Source organism: Schistocerca americana, chromosome 7 (genome assembly GCF_021461395.2).
Source record: "Schistocerca americana isolate TAMUIC-IGC-003095 chromosome 7, iqSchAmer2.1, whole genome shotgun sequence".
Classification (NCBI taxonomy): Eukaryota; Metazoa; Arthropoda; class Insecta; order Orthoptera; family Acrididae; genus Schistocerca; species Schistocerca americana.
This window is the reverse complement of record NC_060125.1, coordinates 313238466-313264592: the sequence shown is the minus strand read 5'-3', so window position 1 is coordinate 313264592 and position 26127 is coordinate 313238466. Positions and strand designations below refer to the sequence as shown.

Here is a 26127-nt window from a genome sequence, read left to right as displayed (position 1 = left end):
CCCCATCATTACTTGTGTCCCAAAGGAGAAAACATGCGGTGTAAGTACAACAATGGATTGCTAACTGTGAAGTGTACACTCATAAACATAGTCTGCCTGAAGCAGTAACAGAGGTGATAAAACCTATTTTCAGAGACTTAGCAGCACATGAACTGTTGAGAAAGTGTGTTCATAGAAAAACTCAAAACCCCAATGAAAGTGTAACTAGTGTTATATGGTCATGAATCCCCAAGACTGTGTTTATTGGAATAGAAGCACTTCACTTTGGTGTGTATAATGTTGTTGTTACTTTCAATGATGGCAATGTTGTAAGACACAAAACACTTCAAAATATGGGAATGAAGATAGGTTTCAACATGGTATGAACGATGCTTGCCATAGACAAGACATGTCTTTGGGCTGTAGACAGGGCCGTAAGTAGCCTAGAAATACAAGCCAGAGTAAACGGGAGGGGTCAAAGAGGAAGCTGGAGGAGGAGTTTGCAGAAGATGAAGAAGTGGATTTGGAATGCACTAAAAAGGTCCAAAATTTGTTGCTCGATTTCCAAAAGTTTTATATTTTCATACAAATTACAAGTTTTCTCAGGATCTACCAAGCCAATTTGCTTCATATTTTCAGGAAATGTTACACAGTCCCTTCTGCACAACTTGACACAGCTTTTTTCTAAAAACCTGTATATTGTTGAATTTATAAACAAAACTGATACTAAAATGTAAACTTTCACAGCCGGAAATATCATGTCCATTATAATTATCCGGGCTGTTATGCCGTGGTCGGTTGATGAATTCTGAGGTGATTCCCAGCGTTTCGTCTCCGACTGCGGGAGACATGTTCAAGGGGGTCCGTAGCTTGATGGAAGGTCCAACACACACACTGGCTCGCTACTGACTGCCGCTAAATTCCGTGTCCACACGCCCCCGATGTGCTTGTGTTTAGAAACAAAAATGGTAGTTTGGGCCACTCAGTGTACCGTAAACCCACGCACACGGACTATTATTTGTACCAGGATTCGAACCACCACCCACAACAGAAGCGGGGTGTTATCAAGACGTTAGCGGACAGAGCTAGAAATATTTGTGAACCTGAGTTGCTCGACGCTGAGATGGAACATCTCCACAATGCACTAACGAAGAACGAATATTCGTCCGCAGAAATAAAACGTGCATTGAGGCAGCCACGCAGAAATCATACCGACGTACAGGCTACTGCAAAATCTAAGGTTTTCCTGCTGTTTGTTAAAAATGTAACGGAAAGAATAGGGAGGATCTTGGTGAAGCGGAATATTACCGTAATTTACAAGCCCACCAGGAAGATACAGGAATACCTTAGGCCTGCCAAGGACGCTCGCAAACCATTGGAAAAATCTGGAGTGTATAGGATCCCATGCAGCTGTGGTGATGTTTATGTGGGTACCACCAAAAGAACTGTTTCTAAACGTTTGGAAGAGCACAAGGGAAATTGTAGAAGAGGAGAAACGGAACAATCAGCTGTTGCGGAGCATGCTCTCCAGACAGGGAACCACAATATTCGTTTCGAGGAGACGCAAGTACTAGCGGCCACGAGCGGATACTACGAAAGGCTCTACAGGGAGGCAATCGAAATCGCTAAACACCCAAATAATTTCAACCGAAAGGAGGAGGGCGTCAAATTAAACGGTATATGGATGCCGGTGTTAAAGAAGATGTGTACCACTCGTCCACTACTGGGTGATGACAACGGCGATCGACGGCGACGGACAGGGGCCAATTGCACTGACGTTTTCAAAACACGTGACGTCACGCCGCGGCGCGGGGGCGCGCGGACACGGAATTTAGCGGCAGTCAGTAGCGAGCCAGTGTGTGTGTTGGACTTTCCATCAAGCTACGGACCCCCTTGAAGATGTCTCCCGCAGTCGGAGACGAAACGTTGGGAATCACCTCAGAATTCATCAACCGACCACGGCATAACAGCCCGGATAATTATAATGGACATAAACAAAACTGGCACAAAAAAGTAGTCCATTTTCATTAAAATAGAAAAAAATTAATCTCTAACAACTGAATCAATTTTTTTTAAAATCCCTGTGTTAAGTTGTAACCAATACTCCAACAAATAACCAGTAAAAATTTCAACTTCCTATCTCAAATACTTTCTGAAAAAACATGTAATTTATAAGTGCTAATTTAACATTGGAAAGATAGGTCTTTTCGGAGCTTGTGAAGTTTCATTGTGGGTTGGAATGTTTGACTCTCTGTGTGAGAGACTCAGTACATAACCACAGAATACTAGATAAATTTCTGTGCTGTTTATGAGTTGTGAAACAACAAATCAGAGGTGAGTAGCTGCTTGTTATTTTTGTTTACTGTTTCTGTCATAACATGTTATAGATTAACAAGTATAAGATTATAGAACATTCCAAATAATTCATAACAAGGATGTGCTGTTGACTTGCAGACCAGCACAACGAAAAGAATAAGAGAGATACAGGGTGTGGTAAAAAGACCTCCCATATTTCACAAATATATTTTGTATACAACAAATACAATGCTATTTTACATTAGTTGATTTCAAAAATTATGTCCAGTAAATGGCATCCTCCATTATAGACACATTGATAAAGTGTTTCCCAGAAATTATCCATGGTTCTTCATGTGGTGGACTGGTAGCCACTATCTGAGCGATTTTCTCTGTATGTGCTTGCAGGGTTGGGGGGCAATTTTTGTATACTTGAGCCTTTAAGTGTCTCCAAAGAAAAAAACACAAGGTGATAAACAGGCTGACCTTAGGTGACAGGCAATGTCTCATCACAAAGAGAGAAGGCATTGAGGAAAAAACTCTCCAAATTTCTAGATAACGCTGAGAAGTGTGAGCTGTGGCTCCTTGTTGGAACCAGACTTCTCATTCTTCGTTGTTCCCAAAAGTCTGGTTTAATTTATAGTCCAGGCAAATTGGGAAAAATGTAGGAAAGAATTTATAAAGTTTTGAAACTTTGGGAAAACACTCTTAGGGGATGTAGAAGTAAAAAACAGGAACATTCCCTCCCCTATTGGGGGAGCTTCACCATCCCCCACCCCTGATTGTAATTTATTTTCGTTTTTTTCTAATTTTACGAAGTTATCTATATGACAGAAAATATTTCTGGCGAAATTCTATTCAGAGAAGGTCAAATGCATGTTTAAGCAAGGTAATTAGTTTATGAATACTCAAATTTGAAGGTAAAAAAAAGTGAAATTTCTTTTAAAACAGACTTTTATTTATATGGATCAATTTTGCTTTACAGTCTTTTACTTTATATTTATGCAACTTAAATTATTGGAATGAAAATAACTTTCATGAAAATTAAGAATTTCTATGAAACTAATCAGCAATTACTTTTGTTGCAATATGTTTACAATCATATGTACAGCATGTAGACAATGAAAATACTGCAACAACTATTATTTGTTTGTTAGATATTATGGTATTTTCATCGTCTACATGCTGTGTGTATGTGTGTGTGTGTGTGTGTGTGTGTGTGTTTGGCAAAAGATTTGGATGTATATACACCATCATACAAATCTTCTGCCAAATCATTGCAAGGTACATTAGTGCATCTTTGTCCATGAAACTTTTTGCACATCATTGTGCTATGTAGGATAGCCTTCACACATCACACATCTGAAATTCCTTCTGCAGCCTTGAGTGCAGCAGCATGAAACCAATAGCAGTATTTTCTCTGGAGCAGGTGGTCGTTTCATGTGAATTGAGGAAAGAGATGAGTTTGATTTCCTCCAGCCCAGTTTTTGGGATCCTAGTTGTTCTCCAGCTATAGCTGGACTTGTAGGTAAACTCAGTAAGAGTGAAGGTGTCCTGAATCAGTAGTGGGTGGCAAACGAGAGTATATGACAGCATTGTTTGCCTGAGCCACAAATACATTAAGACATTTAAATCAAATGGCATTTAAGTTGTCATCATCAGGACTCTCTAATGTTTTTGTGAAGAGAGAGAGAGAGAGTATAAATTTCTCTCCTACTTTTATAATGGTATCAGGAGAGGAAGCAGGATCGTTGAATAACCGTGGAATATTATTACGTTGGGGATACCGGCTGAATAGTTGTAAAGCTTGCAGCTTTCATTTCCCAAACAAGGCTGACGTGCTGTCGCAACCACTTACTGCGTGAAGAAACAGTATCGAATTCTTGGATTCATGAATGAGTGAGGAATTACGTATATCTTTAGAACTAACACTTTGTTCTGATGCTACCTTTACCTTCCTTCATCAGGATTATGTTTGTGTTATCTGGAGGAAGAGTAGCACAAGAAGATCTACATTTTGACCTACTATAATCACTTGCTGGAAAAATTTTGAGGCATTTATTGGTTTTGCAACAATTGCAACATCTGCATCGTCATCTGCAATACTGGTTTCAATACCAAAACTGTCTAGTTTTTGCTCAAGCTGTGCAATAAACACTTCCTTATTGCTGAGGATACTAAGAAAGGCGGACTGTGATTCAACACATAATGTTTCGTCATTAAAGATAATTTCTCGCAAGAACTGCTTAATTGTTCACCTTTGGCATTCCCTAGTTTTTATGTTCAGAGAACTTTCCGAATATCCATCAAATACAACGGCAACATCATCTATATAAAGTCTCTGAATATAGGCTGTTAATGTTTAATAAATGTCACAAAAAGTTCTATTCTCGTGTCACTCGACATAGTGGATAAGAACCCCACCAGCTATAACAAAGACCTTCAATTCATTATTGTCAATTTTCTTTTCAGGTACTTGATTGAAAAGATTGTACAGCGATGACTTTTTTGTTTTCCTCACCAATCCACTGCTGTCAGAGACATTGGTACACTTGATAATTCGTACGTAAAGCAATCCTTTAAATCTTCAGGTGAACGAAGCGTGCACAGTATTCTCTCAAGTAACTGTGTTGTACCTACTTCAGTTATATTTTTTTCAAGCCCAACAGTTGACATGCACATTGTCCTAACCGTGTTGGATCACTTAAGCTTCAAGAACCAAGTTTTGGTGAGACAGTAAATATTGTTCGAAGAGCTTCTTCACCAACAGACACAGCTTTGTCACAGTTTACTTCCTGAGAAGCTACTAATCCTGATCTTGCTCTTTATAAAGAAATGGAGGGTGTTGTTGCAACCATAGCTGAAATGTTCTGCGAATTTTCTTGTCAATTTTTATACTCCCACTCCTCAGTTCAACATGTTGTTCACTCGAAACCGAATGTAAATTGCAGAAATGTTCCATAGTTTCATATCTGTGATGGCTATTGGTATACTGCAAATCCATCAGTTCAAGACAGTAAAGGTGAAACCTCTTCTGTGTGAAACACCTCCAACACTCTTCAGGTTCTTCATAAGCATTTGTCCTATCATCAGGTTGGTCTATACTTCACACCAATACTTATTAGAGCGTCAAACCGTGAAAAAGCTGTCCTTGGTGAATTTATCGAACTTCACAGGTTTCATGGTTTCTTTCAGTTTTTCCATGTCCTGGAGGTACAAAAGAAAAGTGACCAGCTGCATGGAATATTGGGAGCACAGCTCTTACACATTCTATATGGAACTCCCAATTCCCCATAAGCTCTGCCTGGATGAGATGCAATGCCAAGATGACAAGCTGAATGTATTGTATCCATAACTGGGAAGTTATCCCTCTTTGCTTAATATAATCCACTATGTTGACAGATTTATTTTTCAGCTTTTCAATCACTTTATCTTTTTCCAAATTGCCAAAAGATGCATCATTTCCACTCAAATCAGAAATACAGTCTTAAATATGTTGCTTCTCCTCCTCCATGACTGCCATTTCCTCCAGTATTATGATGGAAAGAGCACATATGACTGCAGAGTGAGCCTGAACTGTCCTCGTGTATGCATGACCAGAAAGTATATGGGGAACAGAAGCTGCAGCATATACAGTCACCAAAAGTTGAGAGAGTCAACTGTCTCTCATTACAAATCCTACTGATTTTAGAAAGACATTAAGTGAAAGTCTCCTAATCAAATAACTACATTAGGGAATAGCTAATTCCCACCATTAGCCTCTATTGCAACTATATCTTTAGCTTTCATGTAGAGTGGTTGCTGTGTGGTCTTCTTACTCTTCATGATGGCACAAGTTAAAGCAGTTAAAATAGTACTAAAATCTGTGGGTGGGCTGTTGATGAATGGAAGCACTAATACATTTGATTGTCTAGTTAAAGCAGTTAAAAAAGTAGTATAATCTGTGGGTGGGCTGTTGATGAATGGATGCACTAATACATTTGATTGTCTATAAGGTTCTCCAGTTGTGATTTTCTCCATAAAACATTGCCATGCAGGAATAGAAAGCTGTAAAGGCTTTCCCATCATCCAAGTAAAATCGTGATTGGTAGGGGCTGTTGCTTTAGAGACGGATTGTTCTGGATAGCCATTTTGCAAATTACTTTCTTCAATTCCAACTCTATCCTACCTTCGGAATATTAGCAAACAAATTTTTTGAGCATTTACTGTTTCAGTAGAGCTCAGCATGACACAGAGTTTCATTACTTTTTGATATTCTATCGCTCTCTCAGGAGTCACATGCCTGATTCCATCCATAGCATGGAATGCACCTTTGCCCGTCATCGTTGCAATACTGAAGTCAGCATTAAGAAAAACAAACTGCGAGAATATTTGGTTTCCAGAACTGAATGGCAGAAGCCTCAAATAAAGCCACACTAGAGCAGAAACCCATATTTGAGACAATTTCAACTATTTTTTTGTTCCCCCTTTACAAAACAAGTACACTGCAAGACCAAGTTGCAGTGGGGAGATAAATGAACGAGGCCTGGTAACTGACACAATCCCATGGGATATTGCTGTATATGTTTTTAAAGGGGATTGTTCACTACCTTTCTTTTTTGACAAAACAACACCCTTCAAAAATTCATGTAAAGTGTCAGGAACCATAACTTCAGCATTCTCTGTCAAGTCATTGACATCTGGATGATCGGCAATACCGAAAGGAGTCATTCTTATATCTTCACGAATGATAGCTGCTGTTGCTTCTACTATTATTTTTCTCTCATCTTTTTTATTAACAGCTCATTCATTGCACCACTGATTCAAATGATTGCGGCCACTGCCATGAAAACATACAACTTGGGGATTCTTTGGCACTGTGGCAGACAAGACCCCATCACTCAGGTGTTCAGTCAGTTTGTTTTTCAGAGTTTTTATAGTCATTGTTTCCCCTTCTGGGAGACATTCATTAACTTTCTTCAACAAATCGAACAGTGAAAATTGAAATTCCTCTGAACTATCTATAAATTTGCATAATTCTTGAAAAGTGACATCAAAGTTGGTATCTTGAGAGTGGTCTCCTTTTTGAACAGAGGAGTGGTTCACCACTAATTTAGCATAGCAATCTTGATGATAATGAGCCTCTGCAGCTACTAAACACAAAACACTGTTGGTGCTTTCGGCAACCTTTCTACCGAAATCATCATTGTGTTTCTCTGCTTTCTCAAGCAGCATATGTTTCACAGTTAGAGCGAACTTCAAACACTCCAAGGTGTTTGTGGAGTGGTCTTTTAGATTCCGCCTCTATGTCACACTTTTCAGCACATATTAAACAATCTTTTTTTGAAACTGAATGGATAAGAGGAAGAGGACCTCAAAGTTTTATCATCTGCTTGTGCAACATTCTGATTAATTAGTTTCCTTATATTATATTCATTAATATATTCACGTCAACATGCCTTATGCACTTCAATCAGCCCAGCGTTCTGAAGAAGATTATGAGCCCCATCCTTCCGTTCCTTCCTGATGCATATCAGAGTTTCCAAGCCCTTCATCACTATTGATGTCTCTCCTTCCGGAACAGATTTACCACAAATAAAACATGTAGTAGGGTCCAGCATAATTGTTTTCTCAGTTCCGACAAAAGAAATGACACTAAGCAGAAGCACTACATAACACCAGAAACTGATAAATACTGTCACAAAAATAGAACTCCCTGGCACTACTTTGACAGTTCACAACATTAACTCAACTGAACTGGACACTGGGTAAGAAGAAATGGCAAACTGAACTGGACACTGGGTAAGAAGAAATGGCAGCGTCACTAGTGGTCGGGGAGCACTGAGTGAATGGGAAGAAGAACTTGTGTTTTCATTGTTGGCACGAACTCCTGATTTCAACAATACTGATCACAAAAGCAATATCATCAAGCAGAACATATAGGCTATGAAATATTTCCATATACTTAATTATGCTTTTCATTTAAATAGTTTGCTAAGTAACAAAAACTGCAAACTATTACGTTAACAGAATTCTATTCCAATTCTTATACCTCAAATACCATTTGTATCACTGAAAAGATGCACAAGATCTTTTTCATGTACAATTTTGTGAGGAATATAGTTACTAATAACAGCTCTATTCGAAAAATGAGCCGTTTTGTGTATAAATTTAAAATATGGTACAAACTGACTTTTGGAGGTGATAAAAGGGGGACGGGCCTCCCCCCTATGAAGGCGAATTTTTCTGATTCTTATTACTACACCCCATATGAGTATTTTCCATAACTTTCAAAATTTTATACATATTTTCTCCCATTTGCTGATTTTCTTAGTAATTTGCCTGGGGTATTAGGTCTCTATCACATGTCAGTAGCAATTTGAATTAACTATTACAATTACACCATCTTATTCAAAAAAATACGGAACCCCACACACCAAATTCAGTTATGGCGCACCAAAATCTCACACAATGGCTGTGAAGTGGTCATTGGAAAAATTTCTGCAGGGATCTGTCACCCAGTAAAGGAACTTTTGTTTATTCACTGTACCTGACAGGTGGAAGCGGGCCTCGTAATAAGAGATCAAAACAGCGATCCGAAGAATTTCCTAACACACAGCTCTGCAAGTTGCAAATCTCTCTCAATCATTTTGTAGGGATGCATGTAAAGATCTTTATGCAGATGGTGCTACCATAAAATCCCAGGGCAACTGCATGTTTAAGTGGTGAATGCTTTGGAGATTGCTGGACGGATGCTCTCACATGTGCCACATTTTCCAGCATTATCACAGTTTGAGACTGGCCAATAGATTTTCTTTTCAGTGCAGAATCTGAGGCTCTAAAGTTTGATACCCAAAGTCAAATAGTTTTTCTATCAGGAACAGAATCATGTCAGTCAAATTCAAACTGAATGTGAAATGTTCACTGAGTAGTAATCGCAGAACCACCATTACGAATACACTCCTCCACAACAAATGAATGATGCTTACCTAGCCAAGCAACTGCACCAGCTTAAAATGGCACAATATCAATTGACACCACCTCCACAACAATAACACCCAACTCACACAGTGGTGTCACCAAATTCTGGAAGTCTTTTTGCCTGACCCTGTATATAAGCATTTGGACAAAGTCCTTAGTCAGAATCAGAACTCCCACACATTCACACAACTTTGCCACACACACATGACTGCTGTCTTTGGCATGGCCTGACCTGATCATCAAATTCCTATCTCTGGTTGGAACCCCTCCTTGCACAATGACAATCTGTTCAAATACCATCAGTCACAGTTCTCACTAACCTGGTCCTGCAAACCTGCATCAATCAGGCCCGAATGTCCTTGCACTACCTCCCCTCCATCCACAAAAATTCCCCTGCTCTGAATCCCAAATTCATGCATCCCATCTCCCAAACTGATACCCTTGCCCTTCAGGAGCCACATCAGCACACACAACAACACCTCAAAAACTGACCAGTCAGTTCATCTTATATCCCACCTTGATTATTACTATCAGCCACCACTACAAGAACATCCACCAAACCTCCCACACAGCCCGTCATAGCTGCAGAAACATACCTTGCAGACCTTCTACATTTACCACACACTCAGCAACTCCCTCCCACCACCCTAAACAATCCACAGCCTCACAAGACTTGCAACACAGTGGTGAATCTCTCCTCCAAAAGCCTCAGTCCTACAAAAGCATCAGTCCTTTCCAAAGACATTACCTTTTTCCCTACTCCCCAAATTTAGTCTGCTGCTCTGGTTAAAGACCTCCTCTCCTTCTCCCAGTCCCTTCAGTGGAAACATTACAACAATAGCCCTTGCACTCAACCCAAAACCATTACAGAATCCTGCATGACCCAGATTACTCCTCCAGCCAACCTCAATCCATCCCCACTGTTCTCAAGTCACCCCCTGTTAACTTTCCAGAATTTCCTAACACCAAACACTGTCTCACCATCATTCCCCAAATCCCTCAACATCGAAACCAACCTAACATTCATAGAAACAATGTCAATTCACAATCAAAAAACCAATCCTAAATACAAACAAAGGCTCCATCACTGTGATTATGAGTCAGCTGATCAGAGGAACCCACCAGCTGTCAGATACACCCTCCTACATGCCCTGCCACAGTGACCCCATTCCACAAATCCAGAAGGATTCCTAGTCCCTCCTCAATCCTTAGGCCCATCCCAGAACCATTACACAAATTCTACATTTTGTTCATGTAAAACTAGCAACCTTTTGATTTCATTGGGAGTTTACTACACATCTGCAGTATACTTACTGGTTTCAAATCGAGTGGTTCATTTTAAAAATTAGCAACATGTGCACCATACATTGATGGTAGATAAATGTCACAACATACACATATATATGCTCACTAAACAATGCGAAATCACTGACTTATATAGTGAGCACATTTAAATTGTGTCATTTATCTACCATCACTGTGTGAAGTGTCTATTGCCACTTTTAGATGATTTTCATTAAGATCAGGCACTTCCACTGCAGCCTCAGTGATTTGTAATTTCAGAATCTCTCCCGTGAGTCTGTCTGTCTCCTCAACTCCACCACCTCCCACACTCATACCTACTAAATGCTTCCTTGAGTTTGTAAACCCAACCACCAAGAATACCACATTGCATTCGGTTACTGTGCCCCAAAGAGAGAATCTCTGGCCTTATGGACCAACACCTTCAGCCCGTTCAAACAAATTTCAGGTCTGCAGCCTGCTGTCGATTAATTCATTGCACGATATTTTGACTGGGCACCTGCCAGTCGCCTTCAGGTGAGCCATCGAAGAGTGATGAATACTTGCTCTGTTCCATTCTATGTAATGCAATGCCAGTATTCCATACATGTCTTAAAATTCAAATTGACAGGTGGATCACACTTCATGGCAACAGTGCCCTCACTGGTGGAACCTTGGAACACAACTGTCCTCTGCATTATTGCTTGCCACAACTGTAGGCACACTCTGTTGTCTTCGATTACAACAAATCGTGGAGATGATGGGGTTCCACGCACTGTCCAACTGGTAGCCGCTATCACAGTTTATCAGATTTTTCTGCCACGTGTATATCCTCGTATTCTTTAATAATGGTTTCCAAAAAAGAGGTAGCTGTGGTCAGAATCACAGTTCTATCATACTCCATTGAATGCCCAGTGGAAATACAGTATTCGGCAATAGTAGACTGGCTTGGTTGCAAAAGTTGAGCCTAATGTTGATGTTCAGTCCAGCATGTGGTCTGTTCCACGTAGGCTGACAAGCTATTTTGTAAGTTCCTGCCTTCCGCAATAGTAAGTATCCTTCACTGATCTCAAAAGGTCTGCAATCTTAGATGGTGGATGAAAAATCACTTTCACTTGAAATTTACTGAGGATTCTATTTTAAATGAAATGGTGCCCACAAAAGGAAGAAGAGCTAAAGATTTCGCCAGCGTTTTCTCCTCTACATCCACTTCCTGATTCTTAATTTCTACTGACAATGCCCAGTTAATCTGCTGGGGGAATATCCATTCTTTCTAAACATTGTCTTAGGTCAGCAAACTCTTTACATAAACTATCTAGATCTGAGAAAGTGTGACTTCTGGGTATGAGTGTTTCAAGCACACTCTTAGTTTGCAACAGGTGATGACAACTGGATGCTTGAATGGGTTTCCAATAAAGTGAATGCCCAAGAGAACCATCATTCTTTCGTCTAACCTAGACATACAAGAAAGGCAGGCAACCATCTTTCTCTGCTTCCATGATGAAGCGAACATTGTTATGAATGGAGTTGAGGTGGTGAAGAAACTCAGTCAATTTATCTTCCCCATGAGGCCAGCCTATGAACGTATTGTCCACATACCTCCAAAATATAGTTGGTTTAAGGGCAACTGAATCAAGTGCTCTCTCCTCGATATCCTCCATAAAAATGTTGGCCACCAAGCTAGTCAGATGTCTGCCCATGGCGACATTGTCAATCTCCTCAAAATATTCTTGGTTGAACATGAAGTATGTTGAGGATAGAACATGCTTAAACAAAGCAGTGATGTCCACCTGAAACTTTTCCGTACACCATCTGAGACTGCAGACCTTTTGGGATCGGTAAAGGATGACTTGAAATTGCGGAAGGCTGGAATTTACAAAATACCTTGTCCGTGTGGTATGGCTAACATAGGATAGACCACAAGCACTGTGAAAGAATGCTGCTCTGAACATCAATGTTGCACTCAACTTTTGCAACCAAGCAAGTCCGCTATTGCCAAACACTGTATTTCCACTGGAATTCTATGGAGTATGGTCAAAATGTGATTCTGACCACAGCTACAACTTTTTGGGACTTCATTATTAAAGAATCCATGGAAATATGCCTGGCGGAAAATCTAATAAACTGTGATAAGCATTTACCAGTTGAACAGTTCATGGAACCCCATCATCTCCACAATTTGTTTTAATCGAAGACAATAGAGTGCGCCAACAGTCGCGTGAATAGTAACACAGAGGACGGCAGAGTTCCACCAGCGAGGGCACTGCCACCGTGAAGTGTGGTCCGTATGTCAACTTGAATTTTGACAAATGCACAGAATACTTGCAGCGTGCTACATAGGGCGGAATAGAGCAAGTCTTCATCAGTCCTCGATGGCTCATATGAAGATGACTGGCAGATACCCAGTTGAAATATTGTGCAATGAATTAATCGATGACTGGCCACAAGGCTAAAATTTGTTTGAACTTTGAATTCACCAGGAAAATTTTAAAATTCACCTCCTGTCTATTACCCGTAACCTACCCTTCTATATAAAAGACACTAACCATTTCCTTCACCGACTCTCTACAATACCTATTCCTTTACCACCAAGTGCCTTGCTCATCACTGCCAGTGCCACCTACCCCTACACCAACATTCCAAATATCTATGGCCTTGCTGCTAAAGAACACTACTTTCTCAATGGCTGACTGACTCCAACCTCTTCTTCATCACCACGATCAACTATATCATCACCTACAATTACTTGAAGGCTTTACCTAGAAATAAATTTGTTGTACAGCGATGGACACCAACATGGCACCACCCTATGCTAAGCTACTCTTGGGTCATCTAGAGGACTGCTCCCAAACCCTCCACCTGATGCAGATTCACTGATGACACCTTCATGATCTGAACCAAGGGAGAGGACGCCCTGTCCACATTCTTCCACAACCTCAATACCTGCTCCCACATTTGCTTCACCAGATCGTCCTCAGCACAAGGCATCTGCCTCGATGTCGAGCTCCACCTCAAGGATCGCTATTCAACACCTCCACCACACTGAAGCTCCACTTCGATAGCTGCACCCAATCCACACCGAGAAGTCCCTTCTGTATAGCCTAGCCACCAAGGGGCACTGAATCTGTTGTGACAAGCAGTTCCTCTCTAAATAAGCCAACAGTCTCACTGAGGCCTTCACAGACCAAAATTACCCTCTGAATCTTGTCCAAAAACATATCTCGTGTGTCTCATCTCACCTGTCACCTACCATACCCCACATACCCACAGTCTGGCCACACAGGAGCACTCTTCTCATGGCTCAGTACCACCCAGGGCTGGAGCAACTGAATCACATTCTCCAACAGGATTACCTTCTCACAGTGGTATTCTGCCACTCATCCAACTCAGGCAATAACCTTGTCAGCAACCTACTCCACAACTCCTCCGTTCATGGCTTATATCTTTGCAACAGACCCAAATACTAGACCTGCCCCATACATCCTTCCACACTTCCTGTCACTGGTATCTCCAACTGCATCAAAGGCAGGGCTACCAATGAAAGCAGCCATGTGATTTAAAAACTTAGCTGCAACCACTATTCTGCATTCTTGGTGGACATGACTAATAACAAGCTGTCTGTCTGCATAAACAGCCACTGCCAAACTGTGGCCAGGAGACAGCTGGACCATCCAGTTGCAGAAATTGCCACTCAACACAATGTGCTTCACTTTAAAAATTTCTTCACAGCCTGTACCTTCCCAACACCATATTTTTGAACTGTGTAGCTGCATCATATCCTTTATTCCTGCAACCAGCTTGGTCTCAACCCTCATTAGTCTGTCCTCCACCAGCCTAACCCCTTCCCTGCTCCCACAACAGTACATACATACCTTCCATCCCACCAATGCATCTACAAGTCCCCCCCCCCCCCCCCCTACCCCCAATGGAGCCTCCAGATACTGCAGCTTGCAGCTACTTCTGAGGTATCGTAGTGTAGTGTATTATACAACATAGCCCATGTGTCGTGAGTAGACTTCTATCAATCTACCCTTCCATACTGAAGTTATTCCACAATATCTTAAAATTTTTATTCTAGAATATCTATTATTTAAGGACATACTGCACGATCACATGCCTTGATTCCTATTCTCTCACAGTAAAGAAACATAAACAGTAAAAGAAAAATCACAACAGATTTAAACATCACCTTTTACAGATTTAAGCGCTTTGTGAGCTCCTCTTTTTATCTCCAGTTTGGCCAAAGATATAAAATTCTAAGCTGCTGATTGGAATGGATGCAATCGTACCTGTATATATCTGGTGATGGTATACTGCAATGCAAATAATGTGGCTCCATATAAAGAGCTTCACCACTGTCATCAACCACCTCCAAGCCAGTGAGACCTAAATAAAAATAATATTCAATTATTTGTTAAAATATTTTTGTGAATGATGACAAGTGAAGGTAGGTAACATTAACAGATGAACAAGAGCATCTATGAAGAACATGTCACATTGAAAGTGCTCTAATGAAAATATGTAAGACCAATGACTACATCTCAGCTGTTTACTGGTCCTTATTATTCCATCCAGTGTGATGTGTTTCAGGTATAATACCTATTTTCAAACACATGAACCAGAACAGGAGCAAATGATAGCCAGAGCTTGTTCCTGTACTTTCAAATATTATCAAACGAGACATTAACTATAAAATAATGCAGTAAGACTCTATTTTTATGTTCCCATGTTTTATGGAACAAAACAGAAAATGCAGACTAGTTATTGCTCATGTAACGTAGCATTAGCATGGTAAGTAAGATTTTCATTTTTGGCATGTTGCACCACGGCTGCCTATATTATAGGTTCGTAGTATTTGGAAGGGTGGGAAGCATGCTGAGTCATTGCCTTACTGATAATAACAATCACAATAGTGACTCTAGCAGCAACATTCTTTCTGCTCATTTTGTTGTATTACAACAGCTCTAATTTAATTTCACAGTCATTTACACAAAAAACACTGCTTTTGAAGATGGACATCTCTACAATGGGCTTTCAAGAATTGTTACTTAAGCACAAAATATGCTAATCCATACTAAGAGCAGAGTCATAAGTTGGTGTGACTTGTGAGACATCAACATGCCTCCTCAAGATTCTCAACAACATGACAACAATTTCCACCCTCTTTCTCACCCAGGACATCCCTGAAGGAGTGACCTACTTGTCGGCAACAAGCTGCAAATTTCGTGCCTATTATTCTCTGGGTGTGAAGCCTACCAACTTTCAGTGTTTTAACCCACATTGTGCTCCCAGTTTTATTTACCATAATTTCATAATGATTATCAATAATAATCCTCATAAAAGAACACCAATATATTTTTAATGTGGGGTGTCATGTTTTATTTACACCACAGGACATGATCAGAATGAAGAGGAAACCCACACGTCCATTTCTGTGTGTCAGAACCCAGCCACAGCCTTTGTGATTTCATGAAGGCAGTGGTTAAGTGCTAACACACACAAATGTGTGAAACCACATTAAAAAGATATCCGTGTTGTAATGTGAGACTTATTACTGACAATCACTATAAAATTATGGTAAATAAAACTTCTAACCAAAATTGATTAAAACATTAAAGCTGAAAGTGTTCATGAACAGACAGCAACATGCACAAAATCTTCAGCTTTCCAGTATTTTACACATTCCTGCATTTTGCACTTTTTTGGGTCAGTCCTATGAAAAGGGTAAAAAGGGAGATTTACTGTATATAAAAAGTAGCCAGTCATGTCTCAATACAGCATACATCATTTATGGTGTTAATCTAATGTCACAAAATCACTAGATTTTATGCTTCTAAGTATTTTTTTAAGGATAATAGCAGTGTGAAACACATAAAGGAATTACCAATAAAAGTACTATTACTACAAAGAGAAACTGCTAAATTTGCTCCTACAACAAAGATCTTAAAAGGAATTAATTGTAATGAAGTGAATCAATATCACAATTGATCGATTTTGCCTAATGACAAACCTGTACTATTTAAGATACATCAAAGTAGATGTTTGCTGTGTATACTAGATAAACATTTTGATGTGTAAGTACTGTATGCGCTTGTACACCATTTTAAGAGCACTGAAGTGTTCCTTACAGGTAATAAAATAATACTTCTTTCTAAAGGCAGTTTGGGGAGTTAAGTCAAAAATACAGAAATGTGAACATCATAAGAAAGTTGAAGTATTACCAGTCATGTCAGAAAAACAATATTTTAAATTATTTCTATTATGCTATGGGATTTTTAGTCCACTCACACATAAAATGAGGGTTTAAAATGTATGTTTTTAACCATAGAATGTTGGTCAAAAAATTATCAAATGATCTCTGACAAAAAATAAATAAATAAAAATAAAATACTTAAGTTGTCAGTTTTAGCATGGATGCATAGGAGTTAGTAATTTGTTTACCACTTTTGCATTTCTCAGTACGATTTTCTATTCTGTACATACTGAACAATATTTTAAATTATTTCTACTATGTTGTGGGATCTACTAGTGGTGGTCATTTTTGGCCCACTCCCACATACAAGAAGAGTTTTAATTGTATGTTTTGAACAATACAAAGTTGGCCCAAAATTGTGAAATTGTTCCTAGCCATAAGAATAACGTTTACATTGTCAGTTTTAGCATGGACCACTATGAGTTAATAGTTTTTAATATCATTTCTGCACTTTTCTTTATGACTTTACATTCTGTACCTGGTTTGTTCTGTACCTGGTACACATGACAGCTACAAATGTGGTCAAACGAATGAAGGTAGTACAGATGAGCATGAAGACAAAACACAGCTCAGAATGGTTTTAATAATCAACCAGGAAGCATTGAGAAAGTTCATGTGACCACCTCCACAATATGCCTGATGAAAGGCTTTCTCTCTCTCTCCCTCTCTCTCATGTTTTGCATTTGGCCCAGGGCAGTCAGGTGAGGTCAACTACCTCCACTGCCTTTCATACTTGAATTCTGCTAAAAAGCAGACATCCTTAGGCCGTCTACATCTGACTCTGTCTTATGTTTGTATGGGGGGGGGGGGGGGCACTCTGAATTAGAGCATGTGGTCAGTATTTAGGGACCAGCAACATCCATGTCAAACCACTTCGTATCATCTAGCAACATCATGACATTGGCTGGATAATAGAGAATACCTGCCATACTTGGGACTTTGATATTACCAGATTGCTTCTTGGAAGACTGTATTATTAGCATACAATGAAATGGCTATGGATCTCTGGACTTTCTAGTTAAACTGTCAAGTATGACTCTGTTGGACTTAGACATGACACGTACAAGTTATGATCTTACTTGTGCTGTGTTTCACTGTTGAATAAACCAAGTATTCCCCAAGAACTGTCAAATATTTTAGTGCACTGAGTACTCTACTTGCTGGTCGACAGGACACGAATCCTGCACTCTGCCACCAACACAATGCCACCATGGAGCTACCATTCTTGGAATTGTCACAACTGCAGCTGCAGCAACAAGCTCAGCAGCTGCAGCAACAGGCTGAGCAACACGTGCAGCTACAAGCAACACAACAAGCAGTATGAGAGCATAAAATACTGCTCACTGCCCCTCCAGTGCTCTTACTTGCGATTTCAACCTTCAAACCTGAGGACGAAGACTGAGGCAGCTTCCACTGCAGGCTTCTTCTGTGCTTCCAGGCATGTAATATAATGAACATTATTACCCAGCACAGTTGGCTTCTCTCAACCAACCCAAAGTTGCTGTCTATACTTTGTAAAATATGTTCTCTTGTAGCGTCTGAGGTGCTACTTTTTGCACACATTTGTAGCATGTTGTCTTCCTAACTGTGTCACTAATCGCTGCTAGGTTCAGAGGTTTTCAGTGTCAAAAGCAATTCTTCCAAACTTATGCAGCTCAGGTGGTGTATTTAAAAGATCTCTCCAGAAAGTGCCATTTTAGGTACAAAAACTCTGCATATAAACAGGCGTGCACAGAATTTTTAATGTGCTATGTCATAATTCATTACAATCCTGGTCATGAAGTAATATTCCAAACACTGGCATTAGACAATCCCATACTAAGTGAAGTTCTTGCAGTCACTAAAGCTTATGAAATCTTCATGTCAGCACACCATTCATTCGACGAACTTGTGCCTACATCTTCCCACTACCATGAAACTGATCAGGACAAATATATCTCCCTGCCCATGCAGGTACTTGTGTGAGCAGAATTTAGTGAATTTGTCAACATACAGCAATACTGCACACTGTTCTGTCAATAGGAACTGTTATGCAAGTAGAGTATATACTTTGCTTAGTAATACAATCCCTGCACAGCAAGCTGCATAGGTTTTGTGGCTTTCCATCATCGTTTCTTTATGCTTTCTCATGCCCATGGACTTTTCCAGGATATCAAATATGATCACTTTGGTAAAATCATTCATACAGCCAATGTCTGTCATACCGCGCCTTCCAGGTTGGCCTAGTCCTGGTCACTGTCACTACAACCAGTTCACGCTCAACATGAGTAACTCCACATAACACAGTGTAGGCCGCGTGTGGTAGCCGCACGGTCTGAGGCGTCTTGTCACGGTCCGCGCAGCTAACCCCATCAAAGGTTCAAATCCTCCCTCGGGCATGGGTGTGTGTGTCATCCTTAGTGCAAGTTAGATTAAATAGTGTGTAAGCTTAGGGACCAATGACCTCTGCAGTTTGGTCCCATAAGACCTCACCATAAATTTCCAATTTAAACACACTGTAAACATGACAACAAGTAATTCACATGGCTCCACTCGGTCAAGAAAAGACCTAAGCAGATCCTTCTCCAGTTTACCATTATTAAGGTGGCTATTCAATTTCAAAATTTACATAGGTGCCTTTGTCTTATTGACTGGCAAATTTACATACAAAAAACACAATGCACAGCCCACCAAAACTTATTGCATAATGGTTCCATTATTACTCTGAGTAAAATATTCTGTTCCAAGGTATTGATGCAATGCAGATGTAACTCTCATGTAATCTCTCCTTCTTGTTTGTCACTTCTGCCTGGGTGCAGAACATTTTTGGCTGAGAGATTTTTCAAGCCTTCTGTTTTCAGATCAATCACAAAGTCCACAATATTTCACAAGGCATTCCCTTTGACACTTTTAGGTGTTGCGTGATAAATTTTCTTCTGTGTTTTATGTCAGCCTATATACTATTGTACTGCACATATCACACTCGAATCCATGGTGACACCAATGCTCTACCGTACTTGCCATATTCCTGTCATTTTCTTTGAAAAACTTGATTACCTCCAGCAGCAACAAATTCTAGTCAATGGGCTACATCTCAAGCAGCAATGAAAAAGATCCCAAAGGACAAACTCTGCTCATTTATGGTTGTTAACACACCATTGTATAGTATAACTACAATCAATTGTCTTTTGGAATTGCTAGCGCCCTGACAATTTTCCACCGATACCTCGAACAAAGTATCAGTGACATCCACAATTGTTGCAGTTACTTGTTTGATACAACTGCCCAGGTCCGTACGTAAGTGGAACTCCTTCACAATTTGTGCCTGCTCTTTACCAAGCTCCTGCAGAATGGTTTAAAGTGTAATTTTGGTAAGTGTGAATTCTTCAAGTGTCAAGTAGCATACCTAACTGGGACATCATTAGAAGTGGACACTTAGAACTGATGCAAAAACATATGGAAGCAATAACTCATTTACCCACACAACCAAACCTAAGTAGCTAGACATTTTCTTAAGTAAAGTGTATTATTACTCTACGTTCATACCTCAGAAACACGAGGTTACTAAACCTTTAAACAGTCTCTGCAGAAAAGGATTCATTGGACAGGCACCTGTCTGGCAAAATTAGAAGCTTCAAAAATAATCCTTAAAAAGATCCCCTGCTTATTTATGTTTTATCCTGCCCAACATCTTATCTTAGCCATTGATGCCTCACAAAATGGCCACATCTAAAACTCTGCACCCAGCCATCTACAGCCAAACTGAGAAAGGAGCTCTTGCCGTTGTTTTAGGGATTAAAAATTTCATACATTCTTATATGCAACCATATTCCACTTACTAACTGACCACAAATCACTCACTGCATTTTCCAGACATAAATCCAAGATGCCTGATAAAATAACTCAATGGCTTCTTTTTAAGCAAATACCATTATATAAGGTGGTGTAGTTTGCGTTCTTTCCCCAGATGATTATTATACGAATATTTTGTCAGGATTTGTAAGCGGTGGGTTGTTGAGGTACGGCAATACATGAACACAAGAAGTAAGTTTAAACCGTTTTATTAACAAAGGCAGTTTATACAACATGCATGCTACGCGCACCCATCATCACTGTGTCTGACATCCTAACACCGGCTAGTTATGGTCGTATCGAAAGGCTCCATGGTGAGCTAAGAAAAGAGACATATTCGCGCCCGAGGCTGCGCTGGTTAATACTGCGCACTGCGGATGGCGGCCAGTCGCATACTCTCCGTCGCAATGTGGCCGGACACACATCTACTGACCAAGTGAATCATCAGCGTTTCAGATAGGCCGGCTGGCAAGCGCGTGTTAACATACCGCACAGCTGCATGCATCCCATAGACCGTTACATCACTCTCTCCAGAGAAAAAGAGTAACCATAGGTGGCTCAAAATGACCTCTATTTCACCATTTGTGACATCAGAAGGCATTGCAACATGTATTTCATTTGAAGGCACAGTAACGTTCGGTACAGAGAAGCATGCCTTCAAGATGACAATTTCATACATGACAAATGCTATTGACAAAAGACCAATTAATAAAAGCAATAAAAACACAATGTGACAATCAAGTATGCATTAACATTACAGGAGGAATTGAAGGACTTAATTCTATCTGCTGCTTCAATGAAATTTAACTCATTATTTGAAGAGATTACATTTTAATGGATGTCCTTAACTGATAAATAACAATGTGTGGCATTCAAGATTAATCCACTATTGTTCAATTTTTGTGTAAAGGGTAGCTCAGGTGTATCACAGTTTTTACAAGAAAATGTGACATCAAGGGTGGAGTTAAATGAGGAAATTATACCTTCAGAACATTGTTTAAGAAATGAAGGATAAAGATGCGTTAAAATTCTAGGGCCATCATCTCTTGCAGGATGATTCATAAACAATTATTTCTCACAGCTGTACACTCTACTATCTAAGAATACGGCTGATTCAGGGCAAATTAACTTATGAGAACGTTTACACATATGCAAATCATTTTCATTTAGGGATACAAAATATTTCAATCCTTGTTTATCAGTAGATAATCATTCAGTATGTACTTTACATGAATACTTGCCTGTCTCTATTTAACAGGGTAAGCATAAATCTTAGACATTTCAAAATTATGCTTTGATCTAGCAATGGGAATAGAAACAATAACAGTTAATTCATCTTCAATCATTAAGGAGTGTGTGGTGGTTAACTTATAGTAAGCATATAAATTGTAAGAGTTAACAGGGTAAATCATAGTATATGTTGCATCTAGCTTTCGTTCAGTTGATAGTAGGATCTGTAAAAATTGTTCTGGATGTAGTAGTACACTGTTCAAACAATCATTTGAACTACTTTCTTAGGCCGTTCTTAAGTTAAGAGCATCAATTCTAGCATTTGATAAACTATCAGTGATCCTTAACAAAAGAGTGTTTAAATCTAACTGTGCACTCACAGCATTTAATCCTTGGAATAGTTCTTGGATATTTGTGTTCGTTTCATTATAAAGTATGTGGAAATGTGAGATAAATTGCTTTACAATCTGTTCAATGAAAACTGTGTGGTTGGTTACGGTTTTTTGCATATTCTTTAATACAATAATTTCATTAGAGAGGTTAGTTGAATCTGTACTGGACTGTTGTTCAAGAGCTAATATTTTGCCTTTAACTTCCAGTAGATCTCGACTAGTTAAAGTACCAAATACAGTACGAAGGATACTCCCTCAAAAATCAAACCCGGCATGTTTATGCCTAATTAAAGTTTTGTGTGGCGAAAGCTTTAAAAAACATTAAATCTCTTGCTCATAATTAGCAAATGTAGACTCTACCTGCATTTTGACTGTGATCCAGTTATTATACCAAGATGTACCCATTTCCAAAATTGTATCATTGCCCTTAACAGAACGAATTAGATCAATCTGCTTCTTTACAGAAATGAACTGTTGCTGGATTTCACTCAGATTGTACTTGAGAACAAGTTTTGCATTAGTTGTTGAAATTACATGTCTGATCGTGGTTCAGACAAAACACCTGCACTCTGTGGTACTGTTACTACAGCATTAGTAGAATACGCATTAGAATAAAAATGAACATGGTTAATTAGTTCTAAATACTAGAGTTAACAATGAACATAAAATAAATGAGTTTCATGTGGTAACTTGAGGAATAAAAGGTTTAGTTTCACTTGTGCACTCATGCAATAGCTTTAATACTAAATTCTCACAACACATTCACATAAGCACATGGCTAAACACATGCATTGCACTCTCACACACTACACACGCTTACGAAGATTGTAGGGGTGTCTGGAACAGGATCGCTCGGAACGTGGTGATGCCTCGGCCTCAAAGTCTGGACTGCAACCTCGCAATTCTCGCTTCCTGGGTTTGAGAACAGCAGGTCTGCCTCTCGGTTGGTCCTCGTTGTCTCGCGATACTACAGGAAATCTACCCAGAAATAGCTTTACATGACAATCGAACGAAAGGGCAGTTTGAGCTTAAGAGTGACTGGCGACAACACCTCCAAGATTGGATATGGTCCTTTCCAAAACTTCTTAATCTTTCTGACTTGACTCTTCTTTAACACCACGTTGCTCAGATACACAAGATCTCCAACTCGATACTGTGGCACTGTTGTTTGGCGGTCATGTTGTCTTGCTTGCTGAAGAAAGGATTGATGATTCCGCTGTTTCACTCCTCTCCATGCTTCCTTTAGCTTGCATGCTAGATCCCCTAATCCCCTATGTGTTCATTGCTGATTCCGGCAGTCGAGCGTGCAAAGTCCAAGGGTGAATGCATTCTTCTTCGCAGTTGATCTCATATGGACTTAGGCCAGTTGAGCTGTGCATTTTGGCATTGTAACAACTTACCAAGTACAGTAAACAGAAATCCCAATTTTCGTGTTTGCTGCTCACATAATGGCTAACCATTTTAATAATTGTTCTCTGGTTTCACTCTACTCTTCCATTTCCTTCACGGTGTGCTGATGTAGTCATTAACTGAGTTATTTGCATGAGCTTACAAGTCTGTTTAAGTAATTCACTCATGAAATTCGTTCCTTGATCACTAGTTATACTTAATGGTGATCCAAATTTAAGAATCCATTCTTTTACAAAAAATTTACCTATAGTCTCAGCATTCTGATCAGGTATTGGTATCATGAGAAGGTATCTAGAGAAATGATCTAACACTGTCAATATGTATTTGTTTCTATCTTTAGTTTCAGGCAACGGTCCTATGACATCTAGTCCTACTCGTTCAAGGAAACACATTGTGAAACAAACTCGAAAACGTCAGCTTTGCGACTCAGCCACCAAAAAATTTGAGATATTTTAATGTTTGTTGCTTTTTTACTGCAATGTCCTGATAATAAAGAATTGTGTTTCTCTCTCATGAATTGCTCTTTCATGGTTTCTGGAATAACTAGGCGGTTTCCTTTACTAGTGAAATTGTACAATAATTATTTATTTCAACAAAACGTTGATCATTTTCCCATAATTTGTATTGTGGATCTTCTTGTTTACCAGGTCAATGAATAACCTTAAATTGTTACTCACTCAGTCTTAATGCCCATCTTGTTAATCTGGTACTTGGACACTTTAAGCTCAATAACCATTTAAGTGCGGCATGATCTGTAATAACTGTAAATTCTCTTCCTGTTAAGAAACATCTGTTATGTGTTATACCAAAAACCAAAGCACAAAGCTCCTTCACAGTAGTAGTATAGTTACATCTGTAGTTATTTCAGTAGTGATACTTATGTTTATGTGTGCCTGATACTGTTTGTTGCATGTGGCACTTCTGTTGGCACAGACATATCAATAACACCTCATAGGCTGTTGTTAATGTACAGAAGTCATGGTAACTACATCAACTGGTGAAGACAAGAAAAACAACAGCCTCGTTTCTCTGGCTAAAAAGGAAAAAAACAATGGACTTAGTGCATTTAGAAATGTCTGTCAAACAAACTCAGTGGTCTAGAATGGTTTTCAATGCCACAGTATCAAGAGAATTTAACATAGCAGGAAATTTTAAAAGAAGTTGTACATAAGCTTTTTGGGTTTCTATGCCCAGCCTGTAAGAAATACAAACTGTCTAACCAATTTTTCCAAAAAGAAAAAGTAAGCGAACAGTAATCTGCGCTGAGTATATTTTCAGATGGTGCAATTGCCTGACTTTATGCTGCAAATACAGCGTAAGGAAGGCTACGGAAAAGCTGGGCTAAAAAGAAAATAAATACAGGAAATAAGAAGAATGCTGCCACCATCCTATCTATATGACCAGAAACAGGAAAAAAATGGGCATATTACATCACTTAGATGGAGCAGCATTTTACAGTACAATGAACAACTGGTGGAGTAGGACAAAGAACCTTTCTACTATCTAATACTGGAGCAGAAACTTGTAATGTAGTACAGCAAAAGAATGATCCTTGCAGCACACAATAAATTATACGGTGCATACAAGAAACCAAATCAAATTTTCAAGGAATGAGTTGCTATGCTCCAGGGTCTAACTAGACATTGTAAATTTAAATGTGTATAAACTGTCATACACAAATACGGAAGTAAGGGCATGCTTATAGTACATGCTCCTGAAGCCAGTTTGAGAAATAACTGAATTAATTTAAGTAACCTGTATTTACAATAATTCAAGTATTTGAGCAGAAAAATGAACAGAAAGGGCTCTAAGTAATGTTGAAAACAAAGTTTTCAAAACATTATTTCAAGGCTCAAGAAATTTTAAACAGAAGAAAAGTAAGCAAGAGTACAGGAAGATGCCTAAGAATGTGGATATACAAGACTGGTTAGAAATACAGATGATGATAATACGCAAAGTAAAGTAAAAATTAAATACCAAGTGTTTCATCACACATGAAAGAAAATTATTCTGTTACAAATAAGCAAAATATTTTAATTATAGATATAAAAATAAATGGAGATATTGTCCTTGTAAAACTATAATAAATAATGCAACTCACGAATTTATTATATTTCCTAAGTTATGCAAATTTCAGGATACACTAACAAGGTATAGTGATCAAACTATTGACACCAAACAACTCAAGTATAAGAATACAGTAATACAAGCAACACTATTTGGCATGGCTCCTACTGAGGCAATACAATGCAGTATATTATGCAATGGGACTTGCAATATGACACAGGTGCAACCCCCCTCTGGTGGAGCACATAGAAACTTAGTTGAAGTGATCTAATTGGTTCAAATTGTGACACCAGTGACACAACACTTACATCTGTCATACCATTTGGTGCTACAAGGAACACTTGTTGCTCAATGCAACAGTGTCATATGGTACATGGGGAGGGAAGGGAAGAACCCAATACCAAGCCATCTGATCTGCCTAGAAAAAAG

General features: G+C 39.2%; 1 protein-coding gene across 1 annotated transcript in view; it reads right to left on the bottom strand.

Moving 5' to 3' along the window:
* The window catches only part of LOC124622145 (katanin-interacting protein-like), a 363928-nt gene that overhangs the window by 119276 nt on the left and 218525 nt on the right, over positions 1-26127 (bottom strand). Inside the window, exon 9 of the mRNA XM_047147778.1 lies at positions 14805-14901. Within this exon, the coding sequence (XP_047003734.1) occupies positions 14805-14901 (97 nt within the window). The remainder of the gene's footprint in view (positions 1-14804; positions 14902-26127) is intronic.